We start from the raw sequence: 28000 nt of genomic DNA on the forward strand, positions 1-28000 counted from the left end.
TTTCATTCTGACCGAAGTTACTCCGGGAGGCAGCATGAGGTGCATAGGAGAAAAAATGAGTTAAAATCTGGAGTTATCACCCACTTAGAATTGTGTCTTTATCCCCACAGATGTGACACTGCTCTCCAATCTAAGCCCATTGTCTTTCCTGACTTTGAACTTCTCTCATTTGCTCCATTATTTTTCCTGCAGTGTTGCTGATGTGCTTCTCTGTGGTTTTTTCTGTAATAAAATTGTTGCAATTAATAAGAATCTTATTCGTAATCGAAGAAAACCTAAAAATGAAGAAGAAAACATAAGAAGTGATTGAAGGGGTGTTTCATTCAGAAAATCTTGTGTTCCTTTCTATGTAGAGCTTTAGAAAAAACGGGGCCTTTAAGAATGTGCTTGTCCTTGGAAGAAGCAAAGTAATTTACTTCCAAAACTACTTGAGGGGAAAATATTAATAGAGTTGTACTTGAGAAACAAATTAATGAATAGAAAAAACTTCAGTATCTGCCCGTTCTCTTCATCAGTGTGTCTTTTCTTGACAGAATTGATGTCACTCGAAACGACCTCCCGTGGGAATTTATGACAGACCGTCTCCCAACCATTTTATTTTTTCCTCATCAGAGGTAATGTAATTATTTTTTGCAGTGGGTTTTTAACTTTCATTTTACTAATATAATAATGATCTGCTTACATGTCTTGGTAGAGAGAAAAGCCAAACTAATTAATTTCCATAGATACTTTATGCATATTCTAATTAAAAGCCAAACAAAATAACAAACCAACAACAAACAGACCCAACAGACATGGATAGCTGATGGTATGTGGATAGTGAATGTTCTCTCCAAAGTTCATTATTTAATTGTTTGTAACTCCTCCTTTATTAACAGCAGCATTACCAGCTTTATTCTTTAGTTAATTTTCCTTATTATTTGGTTGTATTTAAAATTATTATTTTGGTGTGATCTAAATAGATTAACGAGGGACTTCAGGAGAGGGAGAAGGGAGAGAAGTGATGTAGGTGGCGGTACAACGTGCATCTAGTGCAACTTGTATCTAATAACTTCTCATAGGGTAAGCTAAGAGAGATCTCAATATTATAGTGGAGAATAAGTAACCCAACCCAAGCTTAGTCTCATTCATAAAACGGAACTAATCCTGACATTAGAGACGTGTAGCTGGCCCTGTATTTTTGGATATCAGATTCTTTGGCAATCTGCAGAAACCATGGAAGTTGTTCCACCAGCTAAGAATGAGTCTAACAGCTGCAGAGAGAATTACTTGGAATGCTTCTGGTCTTTATAAGCTTTCTAAAGGAGATGCTAATATCTAAAGCAAAATCTCTGCTTTTATACAGTATAGGAATACATAGAGAGATATACCTAGAGAGAGAGCTCATATCTTGTCCTGATTTAATAAAATAAAAGTTAAATTTTCCTCTTTTGTATTTCATTTATATGTCAGTTATGTTCCCTTTTGTATTGAAAGAAGTTTCACGTTAAAAGAAATTTCAATGTATAAAATATACATGAAAGAAGAGGTGCTTTCATTCCCGATAGATCAGAATATAGCGTTACTTTCTTTTTCCTGCTTTCGTGATGCCATTAGTCTTGCTCAGTGACATCGTGTTACCATAAAAGAATATGAAGGAAAAAAACCAACCCAAACAACTGTTGTGAATGTTATGATACAGTAGGAAGAGAATATGGGATGGAGTGAAAAAAGGTGGTTGAGGAAGCAGAAATATGAGACAGGAAGAAAATGTACTGGAAATGGAAACATTCTCAAAATTGTTTGGAAATTGCATGGAAGTTATTGGAAGATTGTCATGTTGCCTAGCTGGAAGATCTGTTGCAGATACCTCAGGGGCTTTATTGAGCTGTTGGACTGCAGCGTTTCTGAAACATCAGGGTGTGGGGGTTTTAAATCTATGAATATTTCATAGGGTGTGATACGGCCTTCAAGTGAAAGCCATGCTTTAAAGTGATTTCATGTAAGAACTTCCTGTGTGAACTAACACTGTGGTTATTGAAATATCTTTTTTTCTTTCTTAAAACATCACTTATTACTTCAGTATTTCACTTGGGCATAAATACACTTTTTTTAAAGATTTTTCTTGTTGTTGAAGTAGCGCAGATTCTTTAGTTGTCATTAGTTTCCTTAATGTTATTGATGCTTTTTAGCAGCAATTACAAAAAATTGCAGAGCATTGCTTTTAAAGCTACTACAGAATTACATCTCGAGGATTTGTGTACATTGTCAGAACGTTTTGGTTTTCACTCTGACTCAGTAACAAGTGCTGGCACTCTCGCAGAACAGCAGCAGATTGGGCCTTCTGGAAGCCTTGCATTGTCTCTTTAAAACAGATGAAGTTTCTGTAGCAGTTTTAACACCTTCAGAGGAGAATATCCAGAGGAGATGAGCAGTAAAACAAGGTGTGACATGCTGCTGAAGTGAAACTGGATATAGCAAGCAAGTCTTGGAGGAACAGCCAAGAAATAAGAGTGTAGGACAGGCAAGTGGAGTTTCAAGGAGACAGCTGGGACTGGGAATAATTTCTTGGGATGATGAAGGAAAGCTGAGCTGGAGGAAGGGAATTGATTAATGAATGGGTGAACAAAAACAAAGGTAGAGGAATGCACAAAGGGTGCGTCTGGAGAATAAGGAACTGTAAAGTTAGGGATGGAAAAGAGCAGGAGAGCTTTAATATATGTAGGACTGGGATGGGACCTGGCATGGCACATCCAAGGGTCCTGAACCTGCTCTCCGCAGCGGGGAAAATCGGAATTGAGTGTCAGGCCTGCGTGTCACCTCTGCTTGGTGCCAGGACACAGTGCAGGTGCATCCAGCCTTTCACAGGCCGAGGAATGAGAAAGATGTTGGCACTCATTAAGCTGCTTCTTCCAGGATAACATATATAGGCTCAAAATAGTAATTCCCCATCAGCTTTGTACATCTGGATTCAACTTCTAATAATGTATGTAGAATTAGGAACACCTGAATGCCCTCCTTCAGCTTTTAATGTTTAACATTAGTATGCTCTGATCACACCTGCCCAACAGTGATGCTACAGTATGTGTTTCAAGCTCCTAACCCGTAGTTAGGATACATAGTAAAATCTGTTTCTTGAAATTTGACAGAAAACTTTGCTCTTAAATACCAGTCCAGTGCAGAGATGGTTACAGCAGCCAGACTGAAATACAGGGTAAAGGGTTCACCAAGACAAAATACTGTGTCCTTTGTCTTTATTGTGTGAGTTCACGTTTCTCTTAGCTGCTATATTAACCATTCTGATAAAAAAAACTCACAAGGTATCACGTCGGAACAGTAGATGTTCAGATAAAATTATCATTGCTTACCTATCTGAATGTTTTAATAGTAACTTGTTGTGTCTTTCTAGGAAGGAACAAAGTGTGAAGTTCCCTGAAGACTTTTCAATTAATCTTCCTAATCTCCTTAAGTTTATTTTACATCACTCAAGTTTCTCTTCATCGGAGCCCTGTACCAAAGAATGCCTGCAGAAAGAGGCAGTTCTACAGCAAGGACGCATCTCCCACTTGGAGAGAGAAATCCAGAAGCTGAGATCGGAAATCGGTGCCCTTCATCAGGCCCAGGAGCAGCTGGAAGCACAGCTTTCTGAAGCCAGGAGAGAGGAGCAGAAACTACAGCAGCAAAAACACGCGCTGGAAAAGCAGCACAAGACTCTGCAGCTCCACAGCGAGCAGCTCCAGGCCACACACGACCGCAAGAATCGGGAGTTGCTAGAAATGGCCGAAAAGCTTCAAGAATTAGCTGATGCATCAGAAAACCTCCTCAAAGAGAATGCTCTACTGAGAATCCTGGTGGCATCTAGGGAAGGGAAGCTACAGAGCAAAGATGAAATTAAAGAATCCCTTCAGTCAGAGCAAACACTTTCTGAAGATAATGCTGTATCAGTTTCAACAGCTCCCACCACATCAGGGGAAAAAAGGATTGATAATATCAGTACCACAGAGACAGAGCACAGTAGTGGAAACAGGACAGAATGATTGCTTACACAAAGTCAAATGATGCAGTGTTGTGTAGGTATTTATGCAAATTTTATTGAAATCAATTGTAAATAAAGACTTCTTCCCCCACATGATTTAGAAAAAGAAAACTCAAATGGAATATTTTTGTATACTTGAACAACTTATGAGATACCCACACCTAAAGAGAAGAGGAATATGGAAAACACTTTCTGCACTTTACTATTGCACTAACTTGCAAACACTTATCCATTTAAATAAAAGATGCTGATTTTTAGGGGCAGCACCTCTGACTAAGGACCAGTTCTTTTTCACTGGATGGCTGCTAGAAGAGCAATCAGACCTTTGATTTATACTTTTCCATAATTTCAGAAGTTTGCCCTTTACACTGCGTTTTCTTTGCTGAATTTATTTTAAAACAGAGATATTTCATCCATGTAATCAGTAAACTTGAATGGACAAAGTCACCTTGCCAAAACTGTTCTGTTCCAGACCTTCAGCACTTTGTATCACTTTTGTATACAAGTTATGACTGTCTTGAAACCTGCAAGAGCCATGTGTGAACTGTTCTCTACTGAAAACTAAAGTCAGTCTTACTGAAATAATCCTGTTCTCTTTGCTTTGTAAGAGGCCTAGAATACAGCAGTTGAAGTGTGGGGGTCTGGCTGTCCATGCAAGTCTCAGGGGACTGTTGCCGGGGGAGAACAGCCCTCGGTCAGCTCTACCCATAGTGTACTTGAGAGGCAACAGCAGGAGCTTTTTGCTACTGGCAGCGCTCATTTTTGCGTCAAATTCTATAGTCTTCAATTTAAAAGACCAATGTAGCACTAAAAGTGCAAGTAAACATCTTACTGTAGAAGAAAGGGACAGGACTTCACTGGCTAGGCCGTTATTGTCTTGCATATAGTTAAAATTCTCAAGCAAGTTTGCTAGGCCTATGTCACTCAGTAATTCCAAATGTACAGGGACAAGAAGCAAGTCTGATGCTTCCTGTAGAGCTGAAGAACTTGGACTCCATCCATTATTTGTCACTTATTGCAGGGAGCAGATCTACAGTAGCTTCCTTTTTTTTTTCTCTATTAGGCAATTAAGTGTTTAAAAATTTCAGTAGGCAAGAAGGAGCTATGGCTAAAGCCACAGAAAACAGGTGAGTGGCCTCAGAGCGCGTGTGCCTTCCCTAAGAGTTTCAGAATATGTTAGCTGCCATGGGTGGCTCAGTCTTCTTGTTCCTCCTCGCCCCAGACCTTTGAGATCCCAGACATTTAACACATCTTTGTACAGTTCCCATAGCAGGAAATGAAGTGATGTGTGCATCTGGAAGGCCTTTGCTATCTTGCATCAGTCCAATGCACTGTTAAGAGGAGGAGCTGTGGCTTTTCTATGGCTGTGCACTCGAGTTAGTGGCAGAAGCAAGCTTTCACTGCAGATTTGGTGTTGAGGGTCTGGAATCCCACCTACAGTTGTGCTTCAGGAAACCCCTTGTGTATTATGTACAGTTGCATCATGTTATTCCCATATGCTCTGGAACACAAAGCAAAAAGCTTCTGACAGCCTGTTTACAGTTCACAGTGGTAAAGTAGTTCACATTACAGTAGAAGCTCCATCAAAATAGGCTCAGCTAAACAGTCAAGTAACAAAAAAAGTGCTAATAGTCTCACACCAATATATCCTTGTGTCCATTGCCGGCAGTGGGCATTATGCCAGGTGAATCAGATCCTGTCATAGAGGAATTAGGCTACACCGTTGATGCAAAGTGCAACTTCTCAGTTTCTGCAGTTGCAAACAGAGCTCATTTAAGATTCATCGGGGCATTTTCTGGTGAGTAGTGTGCATGTGACCAGGTTTTTCACGGAGCCTGACAAGCACCCTCAGTAAGTTTGGAGATGACACCAGGTTGGGTGGAGTGTTGATGTGCTGGAGGGTGGGAAGGCCACACAGAGGGATCTGGACTGGCTGGGTCGATGGGCTGGGACAATTGTCTGAGGTTCAACAAGGCCAAGGGCCGGGTCCTGCACTTGGGTCACAACAACCCCATGAACGCTGCAGGCTGGGGAAGAGCGGCTGGAGAGTGCCTGGAGGAAAAGGACCTGGGGGTGCTGGTGACAGTGGCTGAACATGAGCCAGCATGTGCCCAGGTGGCCAAAAAGGCCACCAGCATCCTGGCTTGTATCAGGAATAGTGTGGCCAGCAGGCCCAGGGCAGTTACCATCCCTGTGCTGGGAACTGGGGAGGCCAAACCTCGAATCCTGGGGACAGTTTTGTGCCCCTCACTACAGGAAAGGCCTTGAGGTGCTGGAGCGAGTGGAGAGAAGGGAACGGAGCTGGTGAGGGGCTGGAGCACAAGTGTGATGGGAGCGGCTGAGGGACCTGGGGGTTCAGCTGGAGAACAGGAGCTGAGGGGAGACCTTCTGATCTCTGAACTGCCTGAAAGGAGCTTGGAGCCAGGGGGGTCGGGCTCTGCTCCCCAGGAACAAGCGCCAGGAGCAGAGGAAACGGCCTCAAGTTGCGCCAGGGGAGGTTGAGGTTGGATCTGGGAACAATTTCTTCCCCAAAGGGCTGTGGGGCGTTGGAACAGGCTGCCCAGGGCAGTGCTGGAGTCACCATCCCTGGAGGGTAGGACAGACGGACATGAGGTTCTCAGGACATGGGGCAGGGACAGGGTGGGTTGTGGTTGGGGGACCTGGGGGAGGGGGCTGAACATGGCTGTATAAACCCTGGGGTCAGGGCCAGGACCCGTCCCGGAGCACGTGGGTGGGTCCGGTGTCCAGCCAGGGTCACCCAGCACAACCCCCGGTCCCTGTCCCCTCCAGCTCTTCCCGCTCCGTCCTGTGCCGGCTCCTCACCAGGAATTTCCTTCGTCCCCTCCCGGCCCAGCTCCCCCTGTTGTTAAGGGAGAGGAGCATCTCCCGTGTGAGGAAAGGCTGAGGGAGCTGGGGCTCTGGAGCTGGACAAGAGGAGACTGAGGGGGGACTCATTCATGTTTACAGATATATAAAGGGTGAGTGTCAGGAGGATGGAGCCAGGCTCTTCTCAGTGACAACCAGTGACAGGACAAGGGGCAATGGGTGCAAACTGGAACACAAGAGGTTCCACTGAAAGATGAGAAGAAACTTGTTCCTGGTGAGGGTGTCAGAGCCTGGCCCAGGCTGCCCAGGGAGGTTGTGGAGTCTCCTTCTGTGCAGACATTCCAACCCGCCTGGACACCTTCCTGTGTAACCTCATCTGGGTGTTCCTGCTCCATGGGGGGATTGCACTGGATGAGCTTTCCAGGGCCCTTCAACCCCTGACACTCTGGGGTTCTCCTCGTCCCTCTGTCCCTCTCCCGCCACCCCTCACCCTGCCCGGCCGCTCCCTCCCGCTCTGTCCCGCTCGGCTCCTGCTCGTCCCGGCTCCCCGGGGCTCTGGGAGGGGGCAGCCCCGGGCAGGGCCATGAGGGGCCGGGCCGGTGTCCCCGCAGGGTCAGACAGCAGAGGGGCGCCCCGGGCCGTGCTGGCAGCTCCAGTCCCGGGCACGGGGCTGCCGGCGCCATTTTCTGCCGGACACGCAGTTTGTGCTGCAGCCGCTCCCGGGTGAGGTGGGGCCGGGCCCAGCCGTGGGGGTCACAGGCACCGGCACCCGATCCCAGAGCTCCGGAGCCGCCCCAGCCCACCCCCTGCAGCTGTCCCGGCCCAGCACGTCCCTGCCCGGTCCCACAGCCACAGCGCGGCCTGTCCCGGCAGCAGAGCCGGGCTGGGGCTGCTCCAGCCGCCGTTCCCGCAGGTGCCAGACACCCGTGTGTTCTCTCAGGTGCAGGACGGGCAAGCGACTGGAGCTACAGAAAAGGAAGGGAGGAAAGGAAAGGAAAGGACAGGACAGACCAGCAGGTGGAGCAGCGCCCGAACAGTAACATCTGCCTGGCAGTGCAGAGAGTCAGAGCTCCAGTGAGTCCCGGGCCCCTGGGGCCGTGTCGCCCCTCTTGTGCCTCTCACTACTCTCCCGCCCCTTCCCCCCCGGCCTTTCCCTCTGTGTATTTTTCATTCCCTGTACCTCTCTTCCTCTCCATCATTGTGCTCTGCTGGCTGTCCCTCCTTTCTCTTTTCTCCAAGTCCCTGTCTCTGTCATCCGACCTTTTGTCGTTGTCCCGATTTCCTGCTCCCTGTGCCTCTTTTTTTCTCTCTCTCTCTGTCCTTCAGCCCATCGCAGTTTTTTCCTTCTCTGTCTCTTTGTCCTGATCTACAGCCCTCTCTGTTTATCACAGTCTGTCTGGCCTGTTCCTTGTTCTTTGTCACTCTGCCTGGTACGTCTCTCCCCCTGTGCTTTACTTCCCTTCCTTCTTTCCTTCTTTCCTTCCTTCCGTCCTTCCTTCCATCCTTCCTTCCGTCCTTCCTTCCTTCCGTCCTTCTGTCCTTCCTTCTCTCCTCTTGACTCTCACTGTGTTTTTACGTTCTGCATCCCACCATCCCTGTTCTTCTTCCTGTTCGTCTCCTCTCTCCCTGTTCCCCAAAGCTGCTCCCTGACTGGTTTGCCCACCTCTTCCTCCTGACACCTCTCTCTCTGTCTCCATCCCTCTGTTCTGCTCACCTTCCCTGGTTTTCTTTCTCATTGTTGTTATTCTTGTCTGTCACTCTGTCTGTTCCCTGCCCCGTCATTTCTTGCTATATCCTTCTATCCTGCACCCTGCCCCTATCCCCACCTCTCTTCTTTTTACTCCTCCTCTGCCTCGCTGCCCACCCCAGGCTTTTTTCCCATCTTGTTCCTGGTCTCAACCGTTGTTTTTCTTTCTCTCTCCTGCTCCCTCTCACTCTTTCTGCATCTCTTCCTCTTTCCCTGCTGCTTCTTTCTCCATGTCCAGATCCTTGCTTGCCTCTTGCTTTCTGTCCTTTTATTCTTTTCTGTCTTTCTGTCCTCTTCTAGGTCTTATCCTTTCTCACTGTATCCCCCTGCCCAGCTGCTGCCCCTTCTTTCCTCTCTCTCTCTCGCTCTGTTTTTCCTTTCTCCATCTGTCCCACTGCTCACCACAGTTGTGTTTTATCCTTCAGTTCTGTCCTGCCCACTGTTCTTTGCTCTTTCTCTGTCACTCTGTCCTGCTCCCTGTGTCTTTTTTTGAACTCCTCCGTCTCAGTCCTGCAGCCCGTGACTGTTCTTCTCTTCTTCCATCCCTTGGTCCTGCTTCCTGCCCGTCTTTGTTTCTCCTTCCATTTGTTCTGCTGCCCATCTCTTTTCCCTTCTTGCTCCAGCTCTGCTGCTCCCTGCCCCTCTCATTCCCTCTCTGTTTCTCTGTCCTTCTCCCTGTCTCTCCCCCATCCTTCCTACTCTTCTCTCCTGCTCCCACTTCAGTGTTTCCTCTCTCTCTGTCACTCTGTCCTGCTCCCTGTCACTGTCATTTCTCTCATCTTTGTTCTGCAGCCCAGTGCTGGGTTTTTGCTCGTCTCTGTCCTGCTGCCCAGCCCGGGCTTTTCTGCCTCCGTGTCCTGCTCCCTGTCTCTTGTTGTTTCCTCTTTCCCTTTGTCCTGCCTACCTGACCCTTTTTCTCGTTCTGTGTCACCTTCTCCCTTTGTGTTTCTCTGACAATGTGTGTCCTGCTCCTTTTCCTTGTCTTTCTCTCTCCCGTGTCCTTCTTCCTCTATTTTACTTTTCTATCCATCCCTCTGTTCCTACTGCTTATTCGCCTCCTCTGCTGTACTTTGGACTGTGGCTATAGTCAAATTATGGAATTAATATGTACAATCCATATTCCACCACAGGTTTATAAGCAAGGCTACGAAATTAAAATCTTTGCTTCCAAATCACTATTAACAAGAGAAACAAACTGACACAAATAGCAAAATAACTATCCCCTAGATACAGAGGACCGAAAACCCAAAAGGCATTTGAAGATCTAAACCAAGAAGTCGTGGAAGCTCCCTTGTTAGCCCTGATAGACTGTAACAAACCCTTTCTGTTATATTCCCATGAACAGGAAGGAATAGCCAGTTAGCCCAGAAATGTCTGCAAGCCGTGGCATATTACTCAGCAGCACTAGACCTCATAACTCAAGGCCTGATCTCATGCACTAGGGCAGTGGCAGCAGCAACTGGGATGATTGAGAAAGCAAGAAATATTGTCCTGGGCAGCTCCTAATGCCAGCGGTTCATTCCTCAGTTTTCATTGCTCCTCTCCAGAGTTCAAGCAACTGTGAATGTGCTACAGTTGGGCAGCACATAGGTTTATGGCAATAAACGCAAATGGTCATTGGCTTCTTGGACTGAACTTTCTATACATGCAACAAGATGCACTCAGACCCCCTGAGATGTCCCCTCCCTTTGGTGGCCCAGTGGCACGGGCAGCAGAGCCCTGCGAGGGCGAGAATCACGGACTCCGCACAATCCAATGTGAACTCAAGCGAAGCCGTTTATTGCTTGTTACAATTCTCCTTAAGTATCTTTTTGACCTGTCCACGCACTTACAGACTGCATGTAACTGGACAAGAGCTGCTGTTCACGCGCCGCAAACCCACGAGTGACTGGATGTTACAAATCCGCACGAGCTCTAGTGCTAAGCAAAAAGTATCTACAAAATTGGTGACTTGCTGACTCTTCTTCACTTGCTCAAGGCTGCACGAGCTCACGTAAGACGCGGAGGCAGTTTTGCTCTCTTCTGGGTCACATAGGCCTCACAGGCCTGTTCAGTTCAGTTCCATATAACATCCGTTCTATTCAAGAAATGCCTCAGATCTCCCACAGAGCCCCACACGGCAAAGCCCGCCACATCTGCCCCAGGCTGTCCTGCCCTGGCTGGTGCTGACAGGAGGGGAGACCGGGTGGTGACAGGCCTGGGGGGTGACAGGAGTACATGGAGCAGTGAGAGGCCTGGGGGGTGACAGGAGGGACATGGAGCAGTGAGGCATTTGACACAGTCTCCCACAGCATCCTCACAGCTAAACTGGGGGAGTGTGGTCTGGATGATCGGGTAGTGAGGTGACTGTGAACTGGCTGAAGGGAAGAAGCCAGAGAGTCGTGGTCAATGGGGCAGAGTCCAGTTGAGGCCTGTATCTAGTGCAGTGCCTCAGGGGGCAGTGCTGGGGCCGGTATTATTCAACATATTCATCAATGATTTGGACGAGGGAATAGAGTGACTGTCAGCAAGTTTGCTGGTGACACCAAGCTGGGAGGAGTGGCTGACACTGTGCTGCCATCAGAGATCTGGACAGGCTGGAGAGTTGGGCAGGGAAACATTGAATGAAATAGAACAAGGGCAAGTGTAGAGTCTTGAATCTGGGCAGGAACAACCCCAGGTTCCAGTATAAGTTGGGAAACGACCTGTTGGAGAGCAGTGTAGGGGAAAGGGACCTGGGGGTCCTGGCGACAGCAGGGTGACCATGAGCCAGCACTGGGCCCTTGTGGCCAGGAAGCCAATGGTACCTGGGGTGGGTTAGAAGGGGGTGGTCAGTAGGTCAGAGAGGTTCTCCTGCCCCTCTGCTCTGCCCTGGGGAGACCACACCTGGAATATTGTGTCCAGTTCTGGGCCCCTCAGTTCCAGCAGGACAGGGAACTGCTGGAGAGAGTCCAGTGCAGCCACCAAGATGCTGAAGGGAGTGGAGCATCTCCCGTGTGAGGAAAGGCTGAGGGAGCTGGGGCTGTTTAGCTTGGAGAAGAGGGGTGACCTTATTGATGTTGAGAAATACATAAAGGGTGAGTGTCAGGAGGATGGAGCCAGACTCTTCGCAATGAGTTCAAACTGGAACTCAGGAGGTCCCTTCCAATCCCTAATATTCTGTGATTCTGTGAGAGGCCTGGGGGGTGACAGGACATGGCCCTTTTGTCACAGCACACCGGGCTGTGGAATGCGCGGGGGCTGCGCGGTGCCACTGTGACTGCAGGTGAGGCGCTGCTGGTGACCCCTACAGTTGGTGTCCCGGGAAACCCCCAAACAGAACCCTGAGACAGGGGCGCCTGAGCTGGGCCTGGGAGCGCTGTGGGACAGAGAGGGAGCAGAGACGGAGCCGAGGCCGCGGGAGCCTTTCCCTCCTGTGCGCCTGCCCGGGCTGTGAGCTCGGGCTCAGCCCGCAGCGCTCGCCCCAAAGCCCTCGGTGGACCTTCCTGCTGTCGCCGTGGGGGCAAACCCAGCGTGGGGGCCAGGGCGCCGTTTGCCACAGCAGACGCTGTTGTGGAGCAGCAGCACCCGGCCATGGGCACGTCACGTGTCTACTACAAGTTCTTCGCCGCTCTGGACTACGAAGCAGTCACCTTCAACGGCCTCCATATCTCCCTGCACGAGCTCAAGTGCAAGATCAGGGCTCGCAAGAAGTTGAAGGCGACCAAGTGTGACCTGCTGGTCACCAACGCACAGACCAAAGAAGGTACTCGGGGGCGGTGGGCACGGGGTGGGAAGCAGTAATGTGATGTGGCCAGGGCTGGTCGCTGTGGCTTGTGCTGGGGCCTTGCAGAGCTGTTCTTTTGTAGTTGCTCTTCTGGCAACTGCCTTCTGACCTGTGTTTGGACACACAACTTGGCATGGAAGAATGCGCGGTTGTTGTGCGATGCGTAGTGCTTGCAAAAGTTTTGGTTTCCAGGGATTCTTCCAGGTAAAATGATAATGAAATGCGAGAGGATGTCATATAATAACAAATTTGCCAGATTTCTTTGAAATCTGGTGGAGAAAGCTGAAAGTGACAGAAATAGAACAGATGGCTTGGGTTTGGTGACTTATTTTGCCTTTGACTTGTTTTAATCCACCGCATTGGAAAACTGGTTTTCTGGCTGTTGCTGAAACCGCTCACCAGCAACATCTGGATCAAGAGTTTATCTGTGAGTTTTAATCTAAGCAGAGCCTTTAAAGCCATCTTGCACATGAGTGTTCTCTGTGTCTAAATTATACTTTGGAATTTCTTGTTAATATAACTTCTTTTCTACACCAACGATATTGTCATTCAGATGCACTTGGGCATCCTTTCATCATTCATTTCTACCGTTTTTTTCCTGGCACTACGTGTTAACCATGTCAGGACAGTACTGAAGTTTTATGGCAGAACATTTATGGTGAATACGTGCAAGAAATGTTCTTAGAGAAGTCATAAAAGCTTTTAAATCTTAGAAACAGTGCTTGATTCTCAGAGATGATAATGGTTTCATGTTGCTTAGTATGGTAGTTCAGTCTGGTCACCTGCCATCTTGATACGTTTGAATGTGATTAGAGACTTGGAGGCTTTGGGATGGGACTTCTCAGAAATTAATGAACTGTAAAGTGTTTTCATTCCGTAAACACTAATCATTTTTTCCCTGTGGTTCTGTGGCACTCTTACAACAATCTTTTCTTTAAAATGAGCACTACTGGTTTGCCTTTTCTCCTCCTCCTGTTTCATGTATCAAAACTTCAACAGAATAGAATGTTCACTGCAGAACCTGTTGCTTCAGCCTTAGAAGGGTTCGTTGCTGTTTCTCTACAGACACGTAAAATATTTTCAGGAGCGTGTCTGTGAAGAGACTTCACAGCACAATGTTGGGGTGTTAGGGATGCCCTTGGGTTGCGTTACACACGTAGGCAGAGATACATTACAGAAATAGAAGTAAAATGATCGTTTCCTTGTTGAAATAATGTCTTCTGGCAGGTGTGTTTTGGTCTAAGTGAACTTGCTGCCTATAGGAATAATATACTGAACAATGGAGCATACCTTGTGGAATATTTCTATTTTGTTTGTGATCGCTGATCCAAACCACCCTGACAGAGTGCGACTGGATCCACAGTATCTTTGGTTCGCAGATCGTTGTTCTGATGAGGTCTGCAAAGTTACGGGCTTTCACCAGTTGAAACTGTGGGCAGATTACAGGGAACGGCTGCTGATGGAGCTTTGAAATACGTGATCATATTCCGCTTGTGCAAGTACAGTATAAAAACCATTCTTATGGGGAGATGTTTGCACTTAGGCTTAGTTCAAGTGTCCCAAGTAGGTGGTTTTTGTTGTTGTTGTTGTTTTGTTTGGGCCTTGTGTAAAGGTCAGAAGAGTTTCCTCCTTGTCAAAAGACTAATGAGGTGGAAGCAAAGGTAACGCATTGGTTGCTTCAGGCACAAACTTTTCAAAGGGCTTTTCAAGGCTGTCTGCATAAGGAATTTCATCCAAGTCCCTCTGCTCTGCAAAAAGTGAATCAAAAGAATTCACATCCCTTTGGTTAATTCGAATTAGCTGAAGAGGAAAGATGCCACTTTAGTTTGAGCCAATTCTGCCCTGCTTGTGCAAGGAAGCTCAAAAAAACCCCAGATTTCTGTTCTCACCCTTTAGCCGCATGCCGGGTTTGTTGCCGGGCAGACTCCAGAGTCTGGTTGATGCAGGTTGATGAGACTTTGCTGTGGTTTGTTTTTCTCCAAAGATGTATTGGGTTTGTAGCCTAACAGAGCAAAAGGAATTTAAGCTACGTCAGGAAAGAACCCCATGCATTAGCAGACTGGCCTTTAGTGACGTTTGAGACCATTTTGCTGCTGATATTCAAACAATTTTAAAAACTGAAAAAGATTTTGCTGCTTGTGTTTGATTATCAAATCTGAAAATTACTTGAAATGTACCATTAGTGTGTTGAGATAATAAAAGTGTGATATTACATCTAAAATTTTGCTTTTGTATCCATAAAGGGATTCATTGAAGTGCTATGTAATAGTTCTATTTAATATCTATTATTACGTATTGATATTTATTCTTACTAACCGCCTGATGTCTTTTTCTATATTTATGTTGTTTTCAGAATACACAGAAGATAATGCCCTGATTCCAAAGAACTCATCAGTGATTGTTAGAAGAGTCCCTGGTGGAGGAGTTAAAGCCACCAGCAAAACAAATGATGTGTGAGTATCCATGAAGCATTGATTCCTTGTTAGGGGTTCACTGTGTTCACTTTTTGTGTTGATATCAGTTTACAGAGGCATTCAGATTGTATCTTGCCTGCTAAAGCTGCTGTTAATTGTTGTTGTAATGGGTAGATTTGAGGGAGGGATATAGCAGGTGTTCTTATGCCCCACATCTGTTTGCTTTGCATACCAGCAATAGAGGGAAAACCAGGGGTTGCCAGCTGGCAAACCACCCAAACAAGAAGTTTCATTCATAAATGATTCCTGTTAGTTTCCCAAAGACAGTGTCTGTGTCAGGCAAGAGAAAAAGGACGATATCTTGAAGTGTGTTGCGTTTTGTGCAAGTACGATGGACAAATAGTGAATCGTGTCCAAACTTGAAACTCAGTAAGCACTTTAGCATGTTACCAAAGGTTATCAGTTATATTTCCAAGTCTATTCTTACCTTGAGCTGATATCTGTGCTCCAGGTTTTCATTCTGTATGACAGGGAATCAGGTGTGTTAATCAAAATTAGAGCTATTCAAATGCAATCCTGACTACAGGGTTATTGCTGCCATTTCTGTTTTCATACCAGTTCTATATCAGCTACATTAGCATTGTTTGCATAGTCGGGTTTTCCAACCTTTCCACATAAGACAGACACTGTAAAACCACAATTAGTAGATTTTACAGGCTTGTGGTTTGCCGTGTCTTTCTTATGTTGGTTCTCAATAAATAAAGTAGACTGGTGAGTTACAGGGTGTCTTGAACAAACAGTGCAGCAGCATCCTGGTACCCATGAAGCCTTTGCTGTGCACGTAATCTTTGGGCTTATGAGTTGCAGTGTTTGTGGGCACTACCTAGTAATTCTGGACACCATAGCGTTGTGCTTATACACATGGCCTTGTTTTGGGGGTTAACTGAAATACGTGTGCTTCGTGCTGTCTTGTCATGCATCCTCCGTTTGTGCTTGCTGATAATCTGGAGTATCTGTTTGTGCTGGGTCATGCTCAGGAGGTCTGTGGCTGTGAGTGTGAGCCTGGGGCTGTTGTAGCAGCGGCAGGAAGCCTGAGCCTTTCTGTTTGTACATGAGCTCCCCAGCAGACCTGAATGGCCTCTGCTCGTGGGATGCTTGGGTGAATGATTTGTTGACTCTGTCGATGGCTGCGTGTCTGGTTCATGATGAGTAGCACGCGGATACAGCTCAATGAGTCTGCGGAATCTCAGCAGGTTTCCCAATGTAATCGATATTTCCTAAAAAAGAGGGTAGTAATTTTAATGGGATCTTAAATAAAATTCTGGCAATTAAGACCTTTTTGTTTTTTTGTCACAGGGTTCCTGAGTCACAGAAAATCCTCCAAAGTGCTTCCAGGTGACATTTCTAGTGCTATTTTTGGTCAACACAGTCTATGTAACATATTTAGTATTTGGGCACTTTCATGGGTAATACAGTAGATATCTGAACACGGTGCTTGGGCTTCCACAAGCAAACACTGTTCTGAAGACGGTGCTGCTGATATTTTGTTATTTCTTTGCGATATGACTGATTCCTTTCACTAAAGTAAACTGGCACTATGAGGTTTCTATCACTGCTCTTTCTTAGAAACTGAAGTACTGTATCTGATACCTGTTTGTTATACTTGGGATATACAGATTGGCAACAGTTCCTTTCATATTTTGATGGTTGATTATGTAAAAATACAACACTGTAGTACAGACTTCATATTTCTGATACTTCTATAGCAGAGACAAAATATCTGAGGACTTCCTCTTGCACTGCTGTGTTCTGTATCTGTCAGTCTTAGAGTAAGTTGTGACAAAGCAGATATGGGGTTTTGGTTTGGTTTGGTGTTTTTAGTGGCACTGCATGTACTGAGGGAGAACAGTTTATGTGTGCGAACAAATTTCTACATTCCCTAGACTATCAGAACCTATTGTTTTGATGTTGAGGTTTTATAATCTCTTTCCACTGGCTCATGTTGGGTACAAGAGCTTTATTTTAAGTTCTGATCTCTTTTATTTCTTCTTCTAGAAGCCGAACGGAGGCAGCGAGTGGAACATCAAAAGCAGTATGTAAAACCACAATTTTTCTACACGCTGCACTGAATTCTAAACAATGTAGCCTTGTTTCAATTTTCCAAACATCGACTTAATATATTTTACAGTAAAACATAGTACATGTTGTGAACACGATGTATTTGATTCAACACAGCAAACAGCACAGTGTGTTTAGCCTGGAGAAAAGGAGGCTGAGTGACACCTGATCATTCGCTACAACTGCCTGAAAGGAGGTTGTAGCATGAAAGGTGTTGGTCTCTTCTCCCAAGTCACAAGTGATAGGACGAGATGAAATGGCTTCACGTTGTGCCAGGGGAGGTTTAGACCGGGTATGAGGAGAAACTTCTCCTCTGAGAGGCTTGTGGGGCATTGGAACAGGGAAGTGGTGGAATTGCCGTCCCTGGAAGCGTTCAAAAGATGTACAGGTGATGTTCTTAGGGACGTGGTTTAGAGGTGGACTTGACAGCGTGAGGTTGGACTCGGTGATCTTAAAGGTCTCTTCCAGCCAAAATGATTCTGTGACCCTGGTTCTGTGAATACGCCAGCATGTTTGTAACACACGAAATAGAACATGAATTCTCTATTTCCTGTGAGTAGAAAGGAGTGCTATCACCTTTAAGAAATCCGACTTCTGCCTGCAGGCCATAGAACTGCTTTCCAAACAGGCGGGTTTTGAATGTCTCCAGAGTTTTAATCCTTTTTAGCTGAAAATCAACAGCTTCCTTACCCCTGTGACTCTGAAGCAGTTGTGAGCGTTTGACAAGGGCCACTCTCTGACATATCCTGGAGCACTAAGTTCATCTCGAGCGAGTCTGGTTCTTGTCATTTCTTCTCTCTATCCACACGGGCACTCTCAGGCTGGGGTTTGGACTTTGTTTTGAGCAAATACAAATTTCACTGGATTGGAAATGCCTCTTGCAGTGACACTCAGGGGCTATAGTGCAGACTGTCAGACTACAGTAGAGGTGAACTATTGCTGTGTGCTGATTGTAAAACAAATGTGTTTAATTTTTTGTGAACAGATTGATGACTCTTCTGCACGTATGGCCCAGCTTATTAAGGTATATGTACATTCTTGTAAAATGCTTTTAAGAAAAAGGTATTTGCTTAGTATTTTTCTATCTTATAGTTTGATCTATAGCTGGATAACTGTTGTAATTTGAACAAAACTTTAATAATTTCAAGTATTTATTTTACCTTCAGAATGTGTGCACATTTCGAGGCTGGACAGGGTGCTGGGCCATCCTGTCTAGTCGGTGCTTTTGCCAAGGAAGGTCGGACCAGCTGGTGCCCGCGGTCCCTTCAAACCCGGTATTCTCTGACTCTCTGGGAGTTGTGCTGCGCTTGACAGGATGGGCTGATCGGTGCTGTCCGGCTGTGTGGGCTTAAATGTGTTTCTGGTGTGTGTGTCAATAAGGACTTGTTTAACAGGCTGCCAATCTGGCTGAAGCCGACGCTTCCGAAGAAGAGAAAATAAAAGCCATGATGATACAGTCCTGCCAGGCATACAATCCAGTCAAGTAAGTGTCGGTAATGTGTTCTCTGACGATTAGGGAAAAATTGTAGAGATGGTTGTTTTAACATGAGAGACACATGCATCCCTTTTTCTTTTTTCCCCAAAACCTTTTAGTTTCGTGAACAAACACTCGGGCCCGCCTCCACCATCATACACTTGCTTTCGTTGTGGACAGCCTGGCCACTATATAAGGAACTGCCCAACTAACACGGTAAGATTGTGTGGGACTTGTGGTGCTACTTAGCTTGTAATTTTTTCAGCTTGGCAGGTAGGTAACAAATGCATGAGTACTCATAGTAAAAAATGTTTCTCTTGGGGTAAAATACGGAGGTTATATGACATTGTTGCAAAGCCCTTCAAAATTCAAGGATACCTGGAATTATAAATGTAAAATTTTCTAGGTCACGGACATTAAATGCGTCCATAGATCTTTCTCTGTGAACACTGATGCTTATTTTTATACATTTCAATATTATTGGACATTTTTGTGGTTTTAAGTCTTTTTAATGGCAGTTCACAGTTTTTAGTATATAGTGTACAAACAAGATGTTTCTGTTGAACCTGTCTGTCCAATATGGGCACGGTTTAATGACACAGGTCTCTGGTTCGGTGTTCGTGTCATTTAATGTTTAGCCACTGAGTGTATGTGCATGAGGTACCAATTCAACCTTCCTGTACAGACGGTCAATATGAGTTTCTGCAGTGACTGGTTCGAGCACTGAATTAAGCTCTCGCTCTGAATTGTGCTTTGGTGGAGATGCAGGTTTGTGTCTTTTCTGAGTGGCTGGTGAGCTTAAGGGATATTTCACCCTTAAAGACCCTGAAGTGAAGCCAAAGAATGTCGACTGAGTTCAAGCACGGCTCGAGCCTTTGGAACCTCCTGCCTGTATGCATTTAGGAAAATAAGTGGTTTAGTCAACCCTTATTCTTGATAGTAGAAGAGGATGAGAGACTTTTGCTGCTCCAAGTAATCACTGAAATGCCATTTTGAGTGTGGGACTTCAGACAAGACATGGCTGCGTTTCTTTTCTTAACAGGACAAAAATTTTCAGCCTGTTCCCAGAATTAAAAAGAGCACAGGAATTCCAAGGAGTTTCCTGATGGAAGTGAAAGATCCCAATACCAAGGGTGCTATGCTGACAAACACGGGAAAATATGTAATACCAATTATCAGTGCGTAAGTATGGAATTAATCAGACTGACCCAAAAGGGAACAAGAGAAATCACGCCTGAGAGCTAATCCAAGCACGTTGCCCAGCACGTGCAGTTATGGGGGAGGAAGCATTATCTTTCTCTCTTCACTTCAAAATCTGTGATGTTTTCTAATATTAAAGGAAGGTGGTCCTTCAGTTCATGCCCCCGGAAGATGGTTACACTTGTGGTACGCTAAGAACCTGCGTTTCTGCAAAATAGTTCAGGAGTGTTTACAGTTGCAGTTGTTGTGGTTGAAAGCCGCTTTTGCTTCTGTTTTATATCTTGAAGACTTCTCAAAAAATTTCACAGAGAGCTGTTGGGCTGAGGTTTCCTCCCCCCTCAATGGTTTCCAATCTCATCTTTAACTTTGTTCCTTTTCCTTCCCCACTCCCCTCCAGGGAAGCTTATGCGAGAGGAAAGAAGGAAAAGCCTCCCTTCCTACCAGCGGAGCCGCCCTCCTCCTCCTCCTGCTCAGATGAGGCTCTTGTTCCAGCTGAGTTGTTATGTCTCATTTGTAAAGATGTCATGACTGATGCAGCTGTTATTCCCTGCTGTGGAAACAGTTTTTGTGACGAATGTAAGTGTTACTCCCATGTTTGTTAATTCAAATCCTCACATCTGATCTTCTGAAAGCATGAAGAGGAGATAATGACTTTGTACCTGTTCTATTTAATACTTAAGGATACCTGGAACAGGAAAGGACTCTTCTGGTATAAAGGAAAAGAAGAGGCAGAAGGCTTATTTTCCTTTTTACACATCTATTGAAACCGTCTTTCCATGTGGAAGGACGGGTGTGAGCAGAGCACAGAACTGTGCAGGTCATTACAGTGTTGGATATTGAATGCGTTTAGTTTGTCCACAGCCCTTTCTCTGATACAAAATCACGCAGCCAGCTCTGGTGACTTACTGTGCTCTGCAACAAACAGTCGGCATTTAATCCACATTCCTCACCACGGGAGAGTTGGTTAAACCCTCCAGAACTTGAAGCTGCTCGTGTTTTCTTGAGATGTGTTATCTTCGTTAACCTTGGGGTTGGTAACTTCTCACTGTACTGGATGGTGGGAAAAAGACTAATTAAAACACCAGGACACAGCCTACTCTAAATCTTCAACAGTGAAATATCAGAACTGTATTTGCTGCATACTGTACATTTTTTCCACTTTTCAATATTTATCACACTGTCAGTTCAAGACCACATTCAGCCATTAATCATATACGTCTTATTATTCACAGGTATTAGAACAGCATTACTGGAATCTGAGGAACACACATGTCCAGTGTGTCATCAAACAGACGTTTCTCCTGATAGTTTGGTTGCCAACAAGATCCTGCGCCAGGTAACATGACGACTTTTACGTGAATGGTGTGTAAGAAAAGTCTTTTTGGAAAAGAATATATTAATTTACATCTCCTTAAGCAAGGCCACGTTGAGAAAGTCTAAATTTGTATCTCAAACCCATTATCTGTTGTTAAGAAGCTTACAACTTTTTAGCTACACTCTGTCAAATTCAGGTCACACTTCTGTTCAATACGATCGCCTCACTTTGAGAGTCGGTATCAACACTGAAGTTCTTTACAGACACTCCGAGTCACCGGCCATTAATATCAGTGTTTGATGTGATGTGTTCATGTATCCATATGTTGATTCATTTTAGGATTGACAGCATTTAGAGGAATACACGGGTAATTTTACTCTCTGGAGGCTTTTGCTCATATATCTCCTGAATTTTCATAGTACATTTTCTAAATATTTTTGTGCCCCCAGGCTGTGAACAACTTCAGAAATGGGACTGGCTACAGTAAACAGATTCAGCAGCAGCAGCAGCTGCCACCAGCACCAGTGGGACAACCAGTGACACGCAACCCGCAACCTCTACTCCGGCCGACAATTTCCAAACAGAAGGATCCACTAATTCCTCCATCAGCTTCTGTGTCTTCTCATTCTGCTGCTTTGTCATCGTTTGGCCCTACTCAGGCATCTGGGGCAGCTCAGCTGCCAGGAATCCTGCCTTCTGTCACTGTCCCTGGTGTCCCACCAGCAGTGTCCCTGCCCTTCCCTGGACCTTTTCGGTGAGTACATCTGTAGCTTAACCAAAGTTTTTACATGCAGGTGTAATTTTACGGTGAATGTAAAAGACACCAAAACACTGAAGTTAGATTCTGCTGCTTCTTGAGCTTCTCCACTAGTGATTTCTGTACCAATAGTGGCAGTTCCAGATAGCTGTGGGAGCTCTGGTGTTTCATTTACTTTGAATGAGGACCCTTTGATCAGTTGGAAGCTGCCTCATGCAAGAGTTTCCTCAGAAGTACTTCTTGTCATTCAGTCCGGGTTTACCCCGAAGGAGGAACATTTTTCCTCGGGAGCCCTTTGATTTTGGGTGCTTAGCAGTTCCTAGAATAACCGTTTAGTTATGTCAAACCTGTTGAGCGCATTAATTTCTCTTTAGTCGAGTCATACTCAGTTATGGACCATTTTGGATAATAAACATTGAAACACTATAAACTTGAAGTATTGACAAACATGACAGTCTAAGTTTGCAATCCAGTGAAGTCACATGAAAACACATGAAAAATCTGCACTGTTGTTCAGGGCTTATATCCCTTCGCCTCTACACCTGGAATGCAGACAGGCGCTCTGCCCAGAAGCCGGTCAGGCTCAGCTGTACCACTGAATACGCAAGATCACAACCCAAAAGAACCTCGAGGGCAGGCTCTGAATCAGCACTTCAGCATTTTGTAATAGAATTTGAGTTCTTGCATGTTCCAAAGCTGAGATTCAGCAGGTGGGTTATACCTACTCTGGGCCTTTCATGTGCAGCAAGCTTAATAAAACGTTTTTGCCGTGAGCTTTCTCTTTAACTCCCAGTAATCCAGACAGACACCTGCTCAGCGCTTCATTTGGGATCAACCCAATTCACATTTGTAAATGCGGTGCCGATTCTTTTTCCTTTTCCAGTAGCCAGCATTTCTTACCTTGCACTTTATATTTCAAGCAGCACTTCAGAACACTGTTTGAATGATGTAAATTTGGGTTTTTTGCAGCGAGGGTGATGTGGTTACAGCTCCTGCTGCTCTGGTGAGCGCCGCTGGACTTTCTCAACCCTCCTCTCTGACCAGCAGCGGTTTGTCGGGAGAGCAGGTAAATTTTATTTCAAAATATGCAGTGATTCTTGTATTTTAGCAGAGCTTGTTTTCCAACGGTCTGTGTTTATTCAAAGGGCTGTCAGGTTCCTGTGCTAAGACACCCAGCTCTGACAAGTCTCCTGGGCCCGCAAGGACAATCAATACCCACCAATGGTAACTAACTACAACTTTAGAATTTACGTTTTAATGTTATCTTCAGATAAACTGAATGGGGTTTTTCTGTCTCCTCTCTCCACTGAAAAAGGTCAGGCAGTGAGAGCCAGTACAGTCTGCTCAGCCAGCGGGAGACCAGGCTGGGAACTGTAAGTATTCTACAGAAATTCAATATATTACTATTGTAACCTGTTAAAAGAGGCCACAACACGTAAAGTAGGCAAAAGCTGGTTTATAATGAAATAAGAATGCACAAATAGTTGTGGAGAATACAAGTGGTAATAAATTTTTAAATGGCTTCATTTCGATTGTCTTGAGACCTGTGCCTGCAGTGATTGTTTGCTCTTTTTGCCTCTTACTGCAACAAAAATGATTTGCATTGCATGTAGTTGCTGAGTAGTTAGAAATGTGCACATTCATGTACCAGCAGAGGCCAGCACACACCACCTTGAATCAACCCCTGGTGATGGTGGTTCCCGTGACAGGAGTTCAAATAGATTTTCCCTTCCTGTATGTTTTCAGACGAACGAAGCAGCAGCTGTTGTGTCCTTTAAGCAGAAACTGTTGTCAGGTTCTTAAATTTGCAGTAGCATTAAGTCAACAGCTGTTCTGAATCCACTTCATGTGTGTGTGTGTGTTGTGTTTTATTGAAGGTCCAGGTCTCCCCATGATGCTCCATCTCACTCCAGAAGTTCATATACCTGCTCCAAGTCAAGACCAGGCTCTTCCCACTCTCGCACCAACTCTGGATCATTTAGTCATTCCCAGTCTGGTTCCCACTCCCGATCACCACCGTGTCAAAGAAGAGGCAGAGCGAACAGTCGTGACCGTCGTTCTAGTCCAAGGTCACGTCGTCATTACCGGTCAAGGTCTCGCTCATGCAGAAGATGCCGCTCACGGTCAAGGTCTCCGGTGTTTAGAGGCCAGTCTCACACTAAAAGGACTGTGCCTCAAGGGGAAGGAGAAAGGGAATATTTTAACAGGCGCGCAGAAGGTCCAGCATCTTCTATGAAAGGTTACTATGGCAGACCTGTTGACTTCAGAGATCCATTTGAAAAGGAAAGATGCAGAGAATGGGAAAGGAACTATAGAGAATGGTATGGCAAGGTTTACAAGGGCTGTGCTGTTGCTGCTCAACCTCCACCTGCAGTGAACAGAGAGAACTTTTCTCCTGAGAGGTTTGGTCCACCTGGGAGCAGACAAGAGAACTCAGCGTGTGCTTGGGGAAACAGGGAGGATTATCCTGGTGGGCAGAGCCACAGAAGTCATAATATAACTGGACATGACGGTGAAGAACCTTCTGGAAGAGAGGGGCCTGGCATCAGTGATCCTAGAAAATCAAAAGAGAAGGAGGTGAAATATCCATGGGGAGATGACAAACGAAATGAACAGAAAAGACACCAGAAGAGAAGAAAGTGCAATGAGAATGAAGGATTTTGCAGTGCTGAGTTGCTGGAAGGTGCAAGAACAGCAAGAGAGCCAGTTCCAGCAGGAGACGATAAAACAGACTCTCTGTTCGTGCTCCCGAGCAGAGGTGATGCCACCCCTGTCAGAGATGAGCCTATGGAAGCAGACTGGATTGCTTTCAAACCAGGGTCTGGAGAGGAGAGAACAGAGAAGGACGAGCCAAAAGAAAAGAATGACCAGACAAAGTCGAAAGTAGAAGTGGCTGCTCCTCCTAAGAAAGACGACACAATAATAGCAGCTCAAACTTCCCAGGAGACGGTGGACACCGATTGTGAAAATTCTCCTCAAATGGAACCTCCTGTGAAAAAAGTGAAGAAGGAGTTGTCAAAGATGAACGATGCTGTAATATCTTCCTCCCAAAAGGATGAGAAGGCTCCTGGTGCTCCATGGAAATATCACCCCAAAGTGACAAAAGGTCACCTAGGAACCAGAACAGCCAAGGATGAAAAGGTGAAGAAAGACCATCCAAAAGAAACCAAATCAGAGAAGCCCTCCAGAGAGGACAAGTCAGAAAAACCTGCGGAAAAAAGCAAAACTTCTGATGCAAAACCTGAAAAAGGCAAAGGAAACGCAGATGAAAAGGTGGATGAGGAGCATGAAGCCACTTGCACAGACGCCTCAAAACCAGAAACTGCTGAATGGAAACCGTCGGCAAAGGGGAAGAGTGAGCCCGATGCTGGAAAAGGAGAGCGAACTCCAGAAACAGCTAAATGTGCGTTTCTCAACCGCCCCGCAAAAGAGATTGAACTTCAGCAAGAAACTGGCGAAAATCTTGTGAGAGGAGAAAATGTGCCTCCTGCAGAAGATCCTGCGGGGAAACCCAAGGCAAGCAGTGGTAAAGTTACACAGGATAAAGCTGAGGGGAAAGCACGAATAAGAGTAACAGCAGCTGATGGATCTAGTTTAGTTCTTGTGGGTTACACCAGGTACCTCATCATTTCTTTCCCTGTTCTTTCTTTCTTTCCTCCTCCCCTCCACCTCCAAAAATGTAAAATGCTTTATGGTGACGAATGAAGGGAACAGCTAAATCTAATGCAAAGTAATGGAATAACCTGCGATCTTTCCTGCCAAACTGTTCCTGAGTCACAAACACATTTTGTTAAAGAAAGCAAGTAGTGTGTACTGCACAGAAAGCTGACAGGGTTCATTCATTGATGTCGTGTTTGACCCTTACTTCCGGGACTCTTTCTTCTCCCCTCTTCTTACTCACTGCTTGTTGACTCTTAGAGGGGTCCCCTCAATGTCTTCCTTCAAATCCAGCTTACAGCTAAAGGCAAGGACTGATATTACATTTCAGCGCGTAAAGAAGCAGGACAAAGCAAACTCCTAACATTTAAGACATTGCTGGAGACTTAAGATAGTGTCTTGATACTCTAAAAAGTTTTTTAAATGTATGTTTTTCTAAAGAAGAACACGGGGGCATGAGGATAAACCTTTTGTTGTGTATACCTCTTCATAATTGTTTGCTGTTGAAATAAGAATGTATATCTAATTTATTTACCATTGCTAGACATTGTAGGGCATGAAGGAATTACCAGATGAGATGAGTCTACAATCTGATTATCTTGTGTCTTTCTTAATTAAATGTAGAATAGAATCATAGAATCATAAAATCATAGAGCAGTTTGGGTTAAAGGACCTTCCCAGCTCCCAGTGCCCCCCCTGCCATGACAGGGACATCTTCACCAGCTCAGGGTGCTCAGAGCCCCGTCCAGCCTGGCCTGGGATGTCTCCAGGGATGGTTCATCCACCACCTCTCTGGCCAACCTGGGCCAGGCTCTCACCACCCTCAGGGCCAACAATTCCTTCCTCATGTCCAGCCTGAATCTCCCTCCTTTAGTTTAAAACCATCACCCCTTGTCCTGTCACAACAGGCCCTGCTAAAAGTCCGTCCCCATCTTTCTGACTGGACTCTTTTAAGTCCAGAAAGGCCACACTAAGGTCTCCCCGGAGCTTCTCTTCTGCAGCTGAACACCCCAACTCTCTCAGCCTGTCCCCAGCAGAGCTGTTCCAGCCTCGGGTCATTCCTGGGGCTCCTCTGGCCCCTCTCCAGCAGGTCCATGTGTGTCCTGTGCTGAGGACCCAGAGCTGGACCAGCACTGCAGGGGTCTCACCAGAGCGGGGCACAGGAGCAGGATCCCTCCCTTGACCGGCTGCCCACGCTCTTTTTGATGCAGCTCAAGGTGTGTTTGGCCGTCTGGGCTGCAGGTGCTCCTGGCCAACTCATGTCAAGTCCTTCATCCACCAGCACCCCAAGTCCATCCCTGGGGCTGCTCTCCATCCATCTCTCCATCCCCAGCCCGTATTGATACCAGGGGTTGCCCTGACCCAGGTGCAGGACCTTGCACTTGCCCTTGTTGAACCTCATGGGGATACTAAATTAATTGATTAGGAAGATAGTAAATTAATTGATTGCTCATAATCTTAGCTAGTGGGCTCATCCTTTCTCGTCTGTTCCCTTAATTGATCATCTGAAAAGAAAAGGTTCAGAATTGAAGCAAATGCCGTTTATAAACTATTACAAAAGATGGTGGTGTGTGTATCTCACCTGTTATTAATGTACATTTATTTCCTCTTAGCAGCAGTTCTACTGAGGGAAGGCCCAGGACAAAGACAGAAGAAAAGCCAGATACAAACCAAACTGTCATTAAGACCATGGAGGAGTATAGTAATGATCTAAGAGCTCCTGCAGAAGATGTCATCCTTACGATCCAAGTCTCTGGATTTGTGAGCATGTAACATGAGAGGCTTTTCTTACCATGTTATTTTTAACCACCATTAATTAGTCTGTGTGTAGTAAAAATGTTGAGTTACTTTTAATTGACTGGCAGAAGCAGCTTGTATCAGTTATAAAACATCGGCAGAATGACTTGCAGAATACATTGCAGCTCTGTTATGTCACTTTTTGCTTGCAATAAAAGGTTTTCAATAAATGGTGCGATGTGATGAGGTTCCAGTGGTAGCTGAACATCAGCACAGAAAAGACGAGTCACAGAAAACAGCCGCCAGTAACAGCTTGCCGGCAGCTCACTGCAGTGAAGGTTTCCTGCCTGCAGTAGGATTGATTTTCTGGTCTGTGAGGCTGCATTGGAGCAGCAGAGCAAGAAGAGGTTTCTTTTAAGGTAACAAAGCTGTGGCAAAACTAGTGGGAGAAGCTGTTTTCTCCCTAGAATGCTGCCTGACAAAAGTGGTAGCAAGTAAAGGCACTTGAAACTGGCTTTTTTATTCAGTCTTCATACGCAGCTTTTGGAGGTTGATTTCTGGGAAGCAAGATCTGAGTGTCTGTGCGCTTCCAACGCAGCGCTGCCTCCCAAAATAGGTCCACGCTCCTCCACTTCTGCTCCTTCCACGCCCGTGTAGAACAAGGACGTGCAATCATGTGCAGATTTGGTAATTCCCTGGCAAGGGGTGTAGGCTGGGGAGCCTGGTGGAGGGTGTGACCCGACAGGGTTGTGAGGTCACAGCCCCGTGGTGACACGCTGTGACGTGCTGTGACAAGCTGTGATGTGCTGTGACGTGCTGTCCCACACCAGCTGCAGGCGACGTCTCAGTAAGCAGCAGCAGCAGCAGCAGCAGCAGCAGCAGCAGCAGCAGCAGCATCATGGTGGGATCGTGGGGGGCCAAGGTCCTCACGCGCCTCCTCCTCCTCCTGCTTCTGGTGTCCCTGCAAGCCCGGGACGCCCAGGCTGTCCTGAGAG

At 45.8% G+C, this 28000-nt stretch overlaps 2 protein-coding genes across 7 annotated transcripts in view; both read left to right on the top strand.

Moving 5' to 3' along the window:
• TXNDC11 (thioredoxin domain containing 11) overlaps window positions 1-4600 on the top strand; it is a 30216-nt gene extending 25616 nt beyond the window's left edge. For all 5 annotated transcript variants that reach the window (XM_065030435.1, XM_065030437.1, XM_065030436.1 and 2 more), the window contains 2 exons: window positions 534-614; window positions 3389-4600. In XM_065030435.1, coding sequence (XP_064886507.1) covers window positions 534-614; window positions 3389-4016 — 709 coding nt within the window. In that variant the 3' untranslated portion in view covers window positions 4017-4600. The remainder of the gene's footprint in view (window positions 1-533; window positions 615-3388) is intronic.
• Window positions 4601-7779: 3179 nt separating this feature from the next.
• On the top strand, window positions 7780-27260 carry LOC106146111 (E3 ubiquitin-protein ligase RBBP6-like). 2 transcript variants are annotated; one of them, XM_065030426.1, is made up of 17 exons: window positions 7780-7915; window positions 9934-12312; window positions 14687-14786; window positions 16104-16142; window positions 16803-16839; window positions 17851-17889; window positions 18260-18348; window positions 18459-18555; window positions 19382-19521; window positions 19937-20115; window positions 20772-20875; window positions 21304-21608; window positions 22581-22677; window positions 22757-22835; window positions 22927-22984; window positions 23489-25228; window positions 26882-27260. In XM_065030426.1, exons 2-17 carry the CDS (start codon window positions 12141-12143, stop codon window positions 27039-27041), a joined length of 3435 nt encoding a protein of 1144 aa, XP_064886498.1. In that variant the 5' UTR covers window positions 7780-7915; window positions 9934-12140; the 3' UTR covers window positions 27042-27260. The 2 variants fall into 2 exon arrangements, with proteins under 2 accessions (XP_064886498.1, XP_064886499.1); XM_065030427.1 differs by lacking the exon at window positions 16104-16142.
• Window positions 27261-28000: the final 740 nt, after the last annotated feature.

Source organism: Columba livia, chromosome 15 (genome assembly GCF_036013475.1).
Source record: "Columba livia isolate bColLiv1 breed racing homer chromosome 15, bColLiv1.pat.W.v2, whole genome shotgun sequence".
Classification (NCBI taxonomy): Eukaryota; Metazoa; Chordata; class Aves; order Columbiformes; family Columbidae; genus Columba; species Columba livia.

Coding starts and splice junctions, on each gene's coding strand:
- LOC106146111 (XM_065030426.1), top strand. CDS start 12,141: ATGGGCACGTCACGTGTCTACTACAAGTTCTTCGCCGCTCTGGACTAC. Junction 16,840..17,850: donor CGAGTGGAACATCAAAAGCA/GTATGTAAAACC, acceptor TTTTGTGAACAG/ATTGATGACTCTTCTGCACG. Junction 25,229..26,881: donor GTTCTTGTGGGTTACACCAG/GTACCTCATCAT, acceptor ATTTCCTCTTAG/CAGCAGTTCTACTGAGGGAA.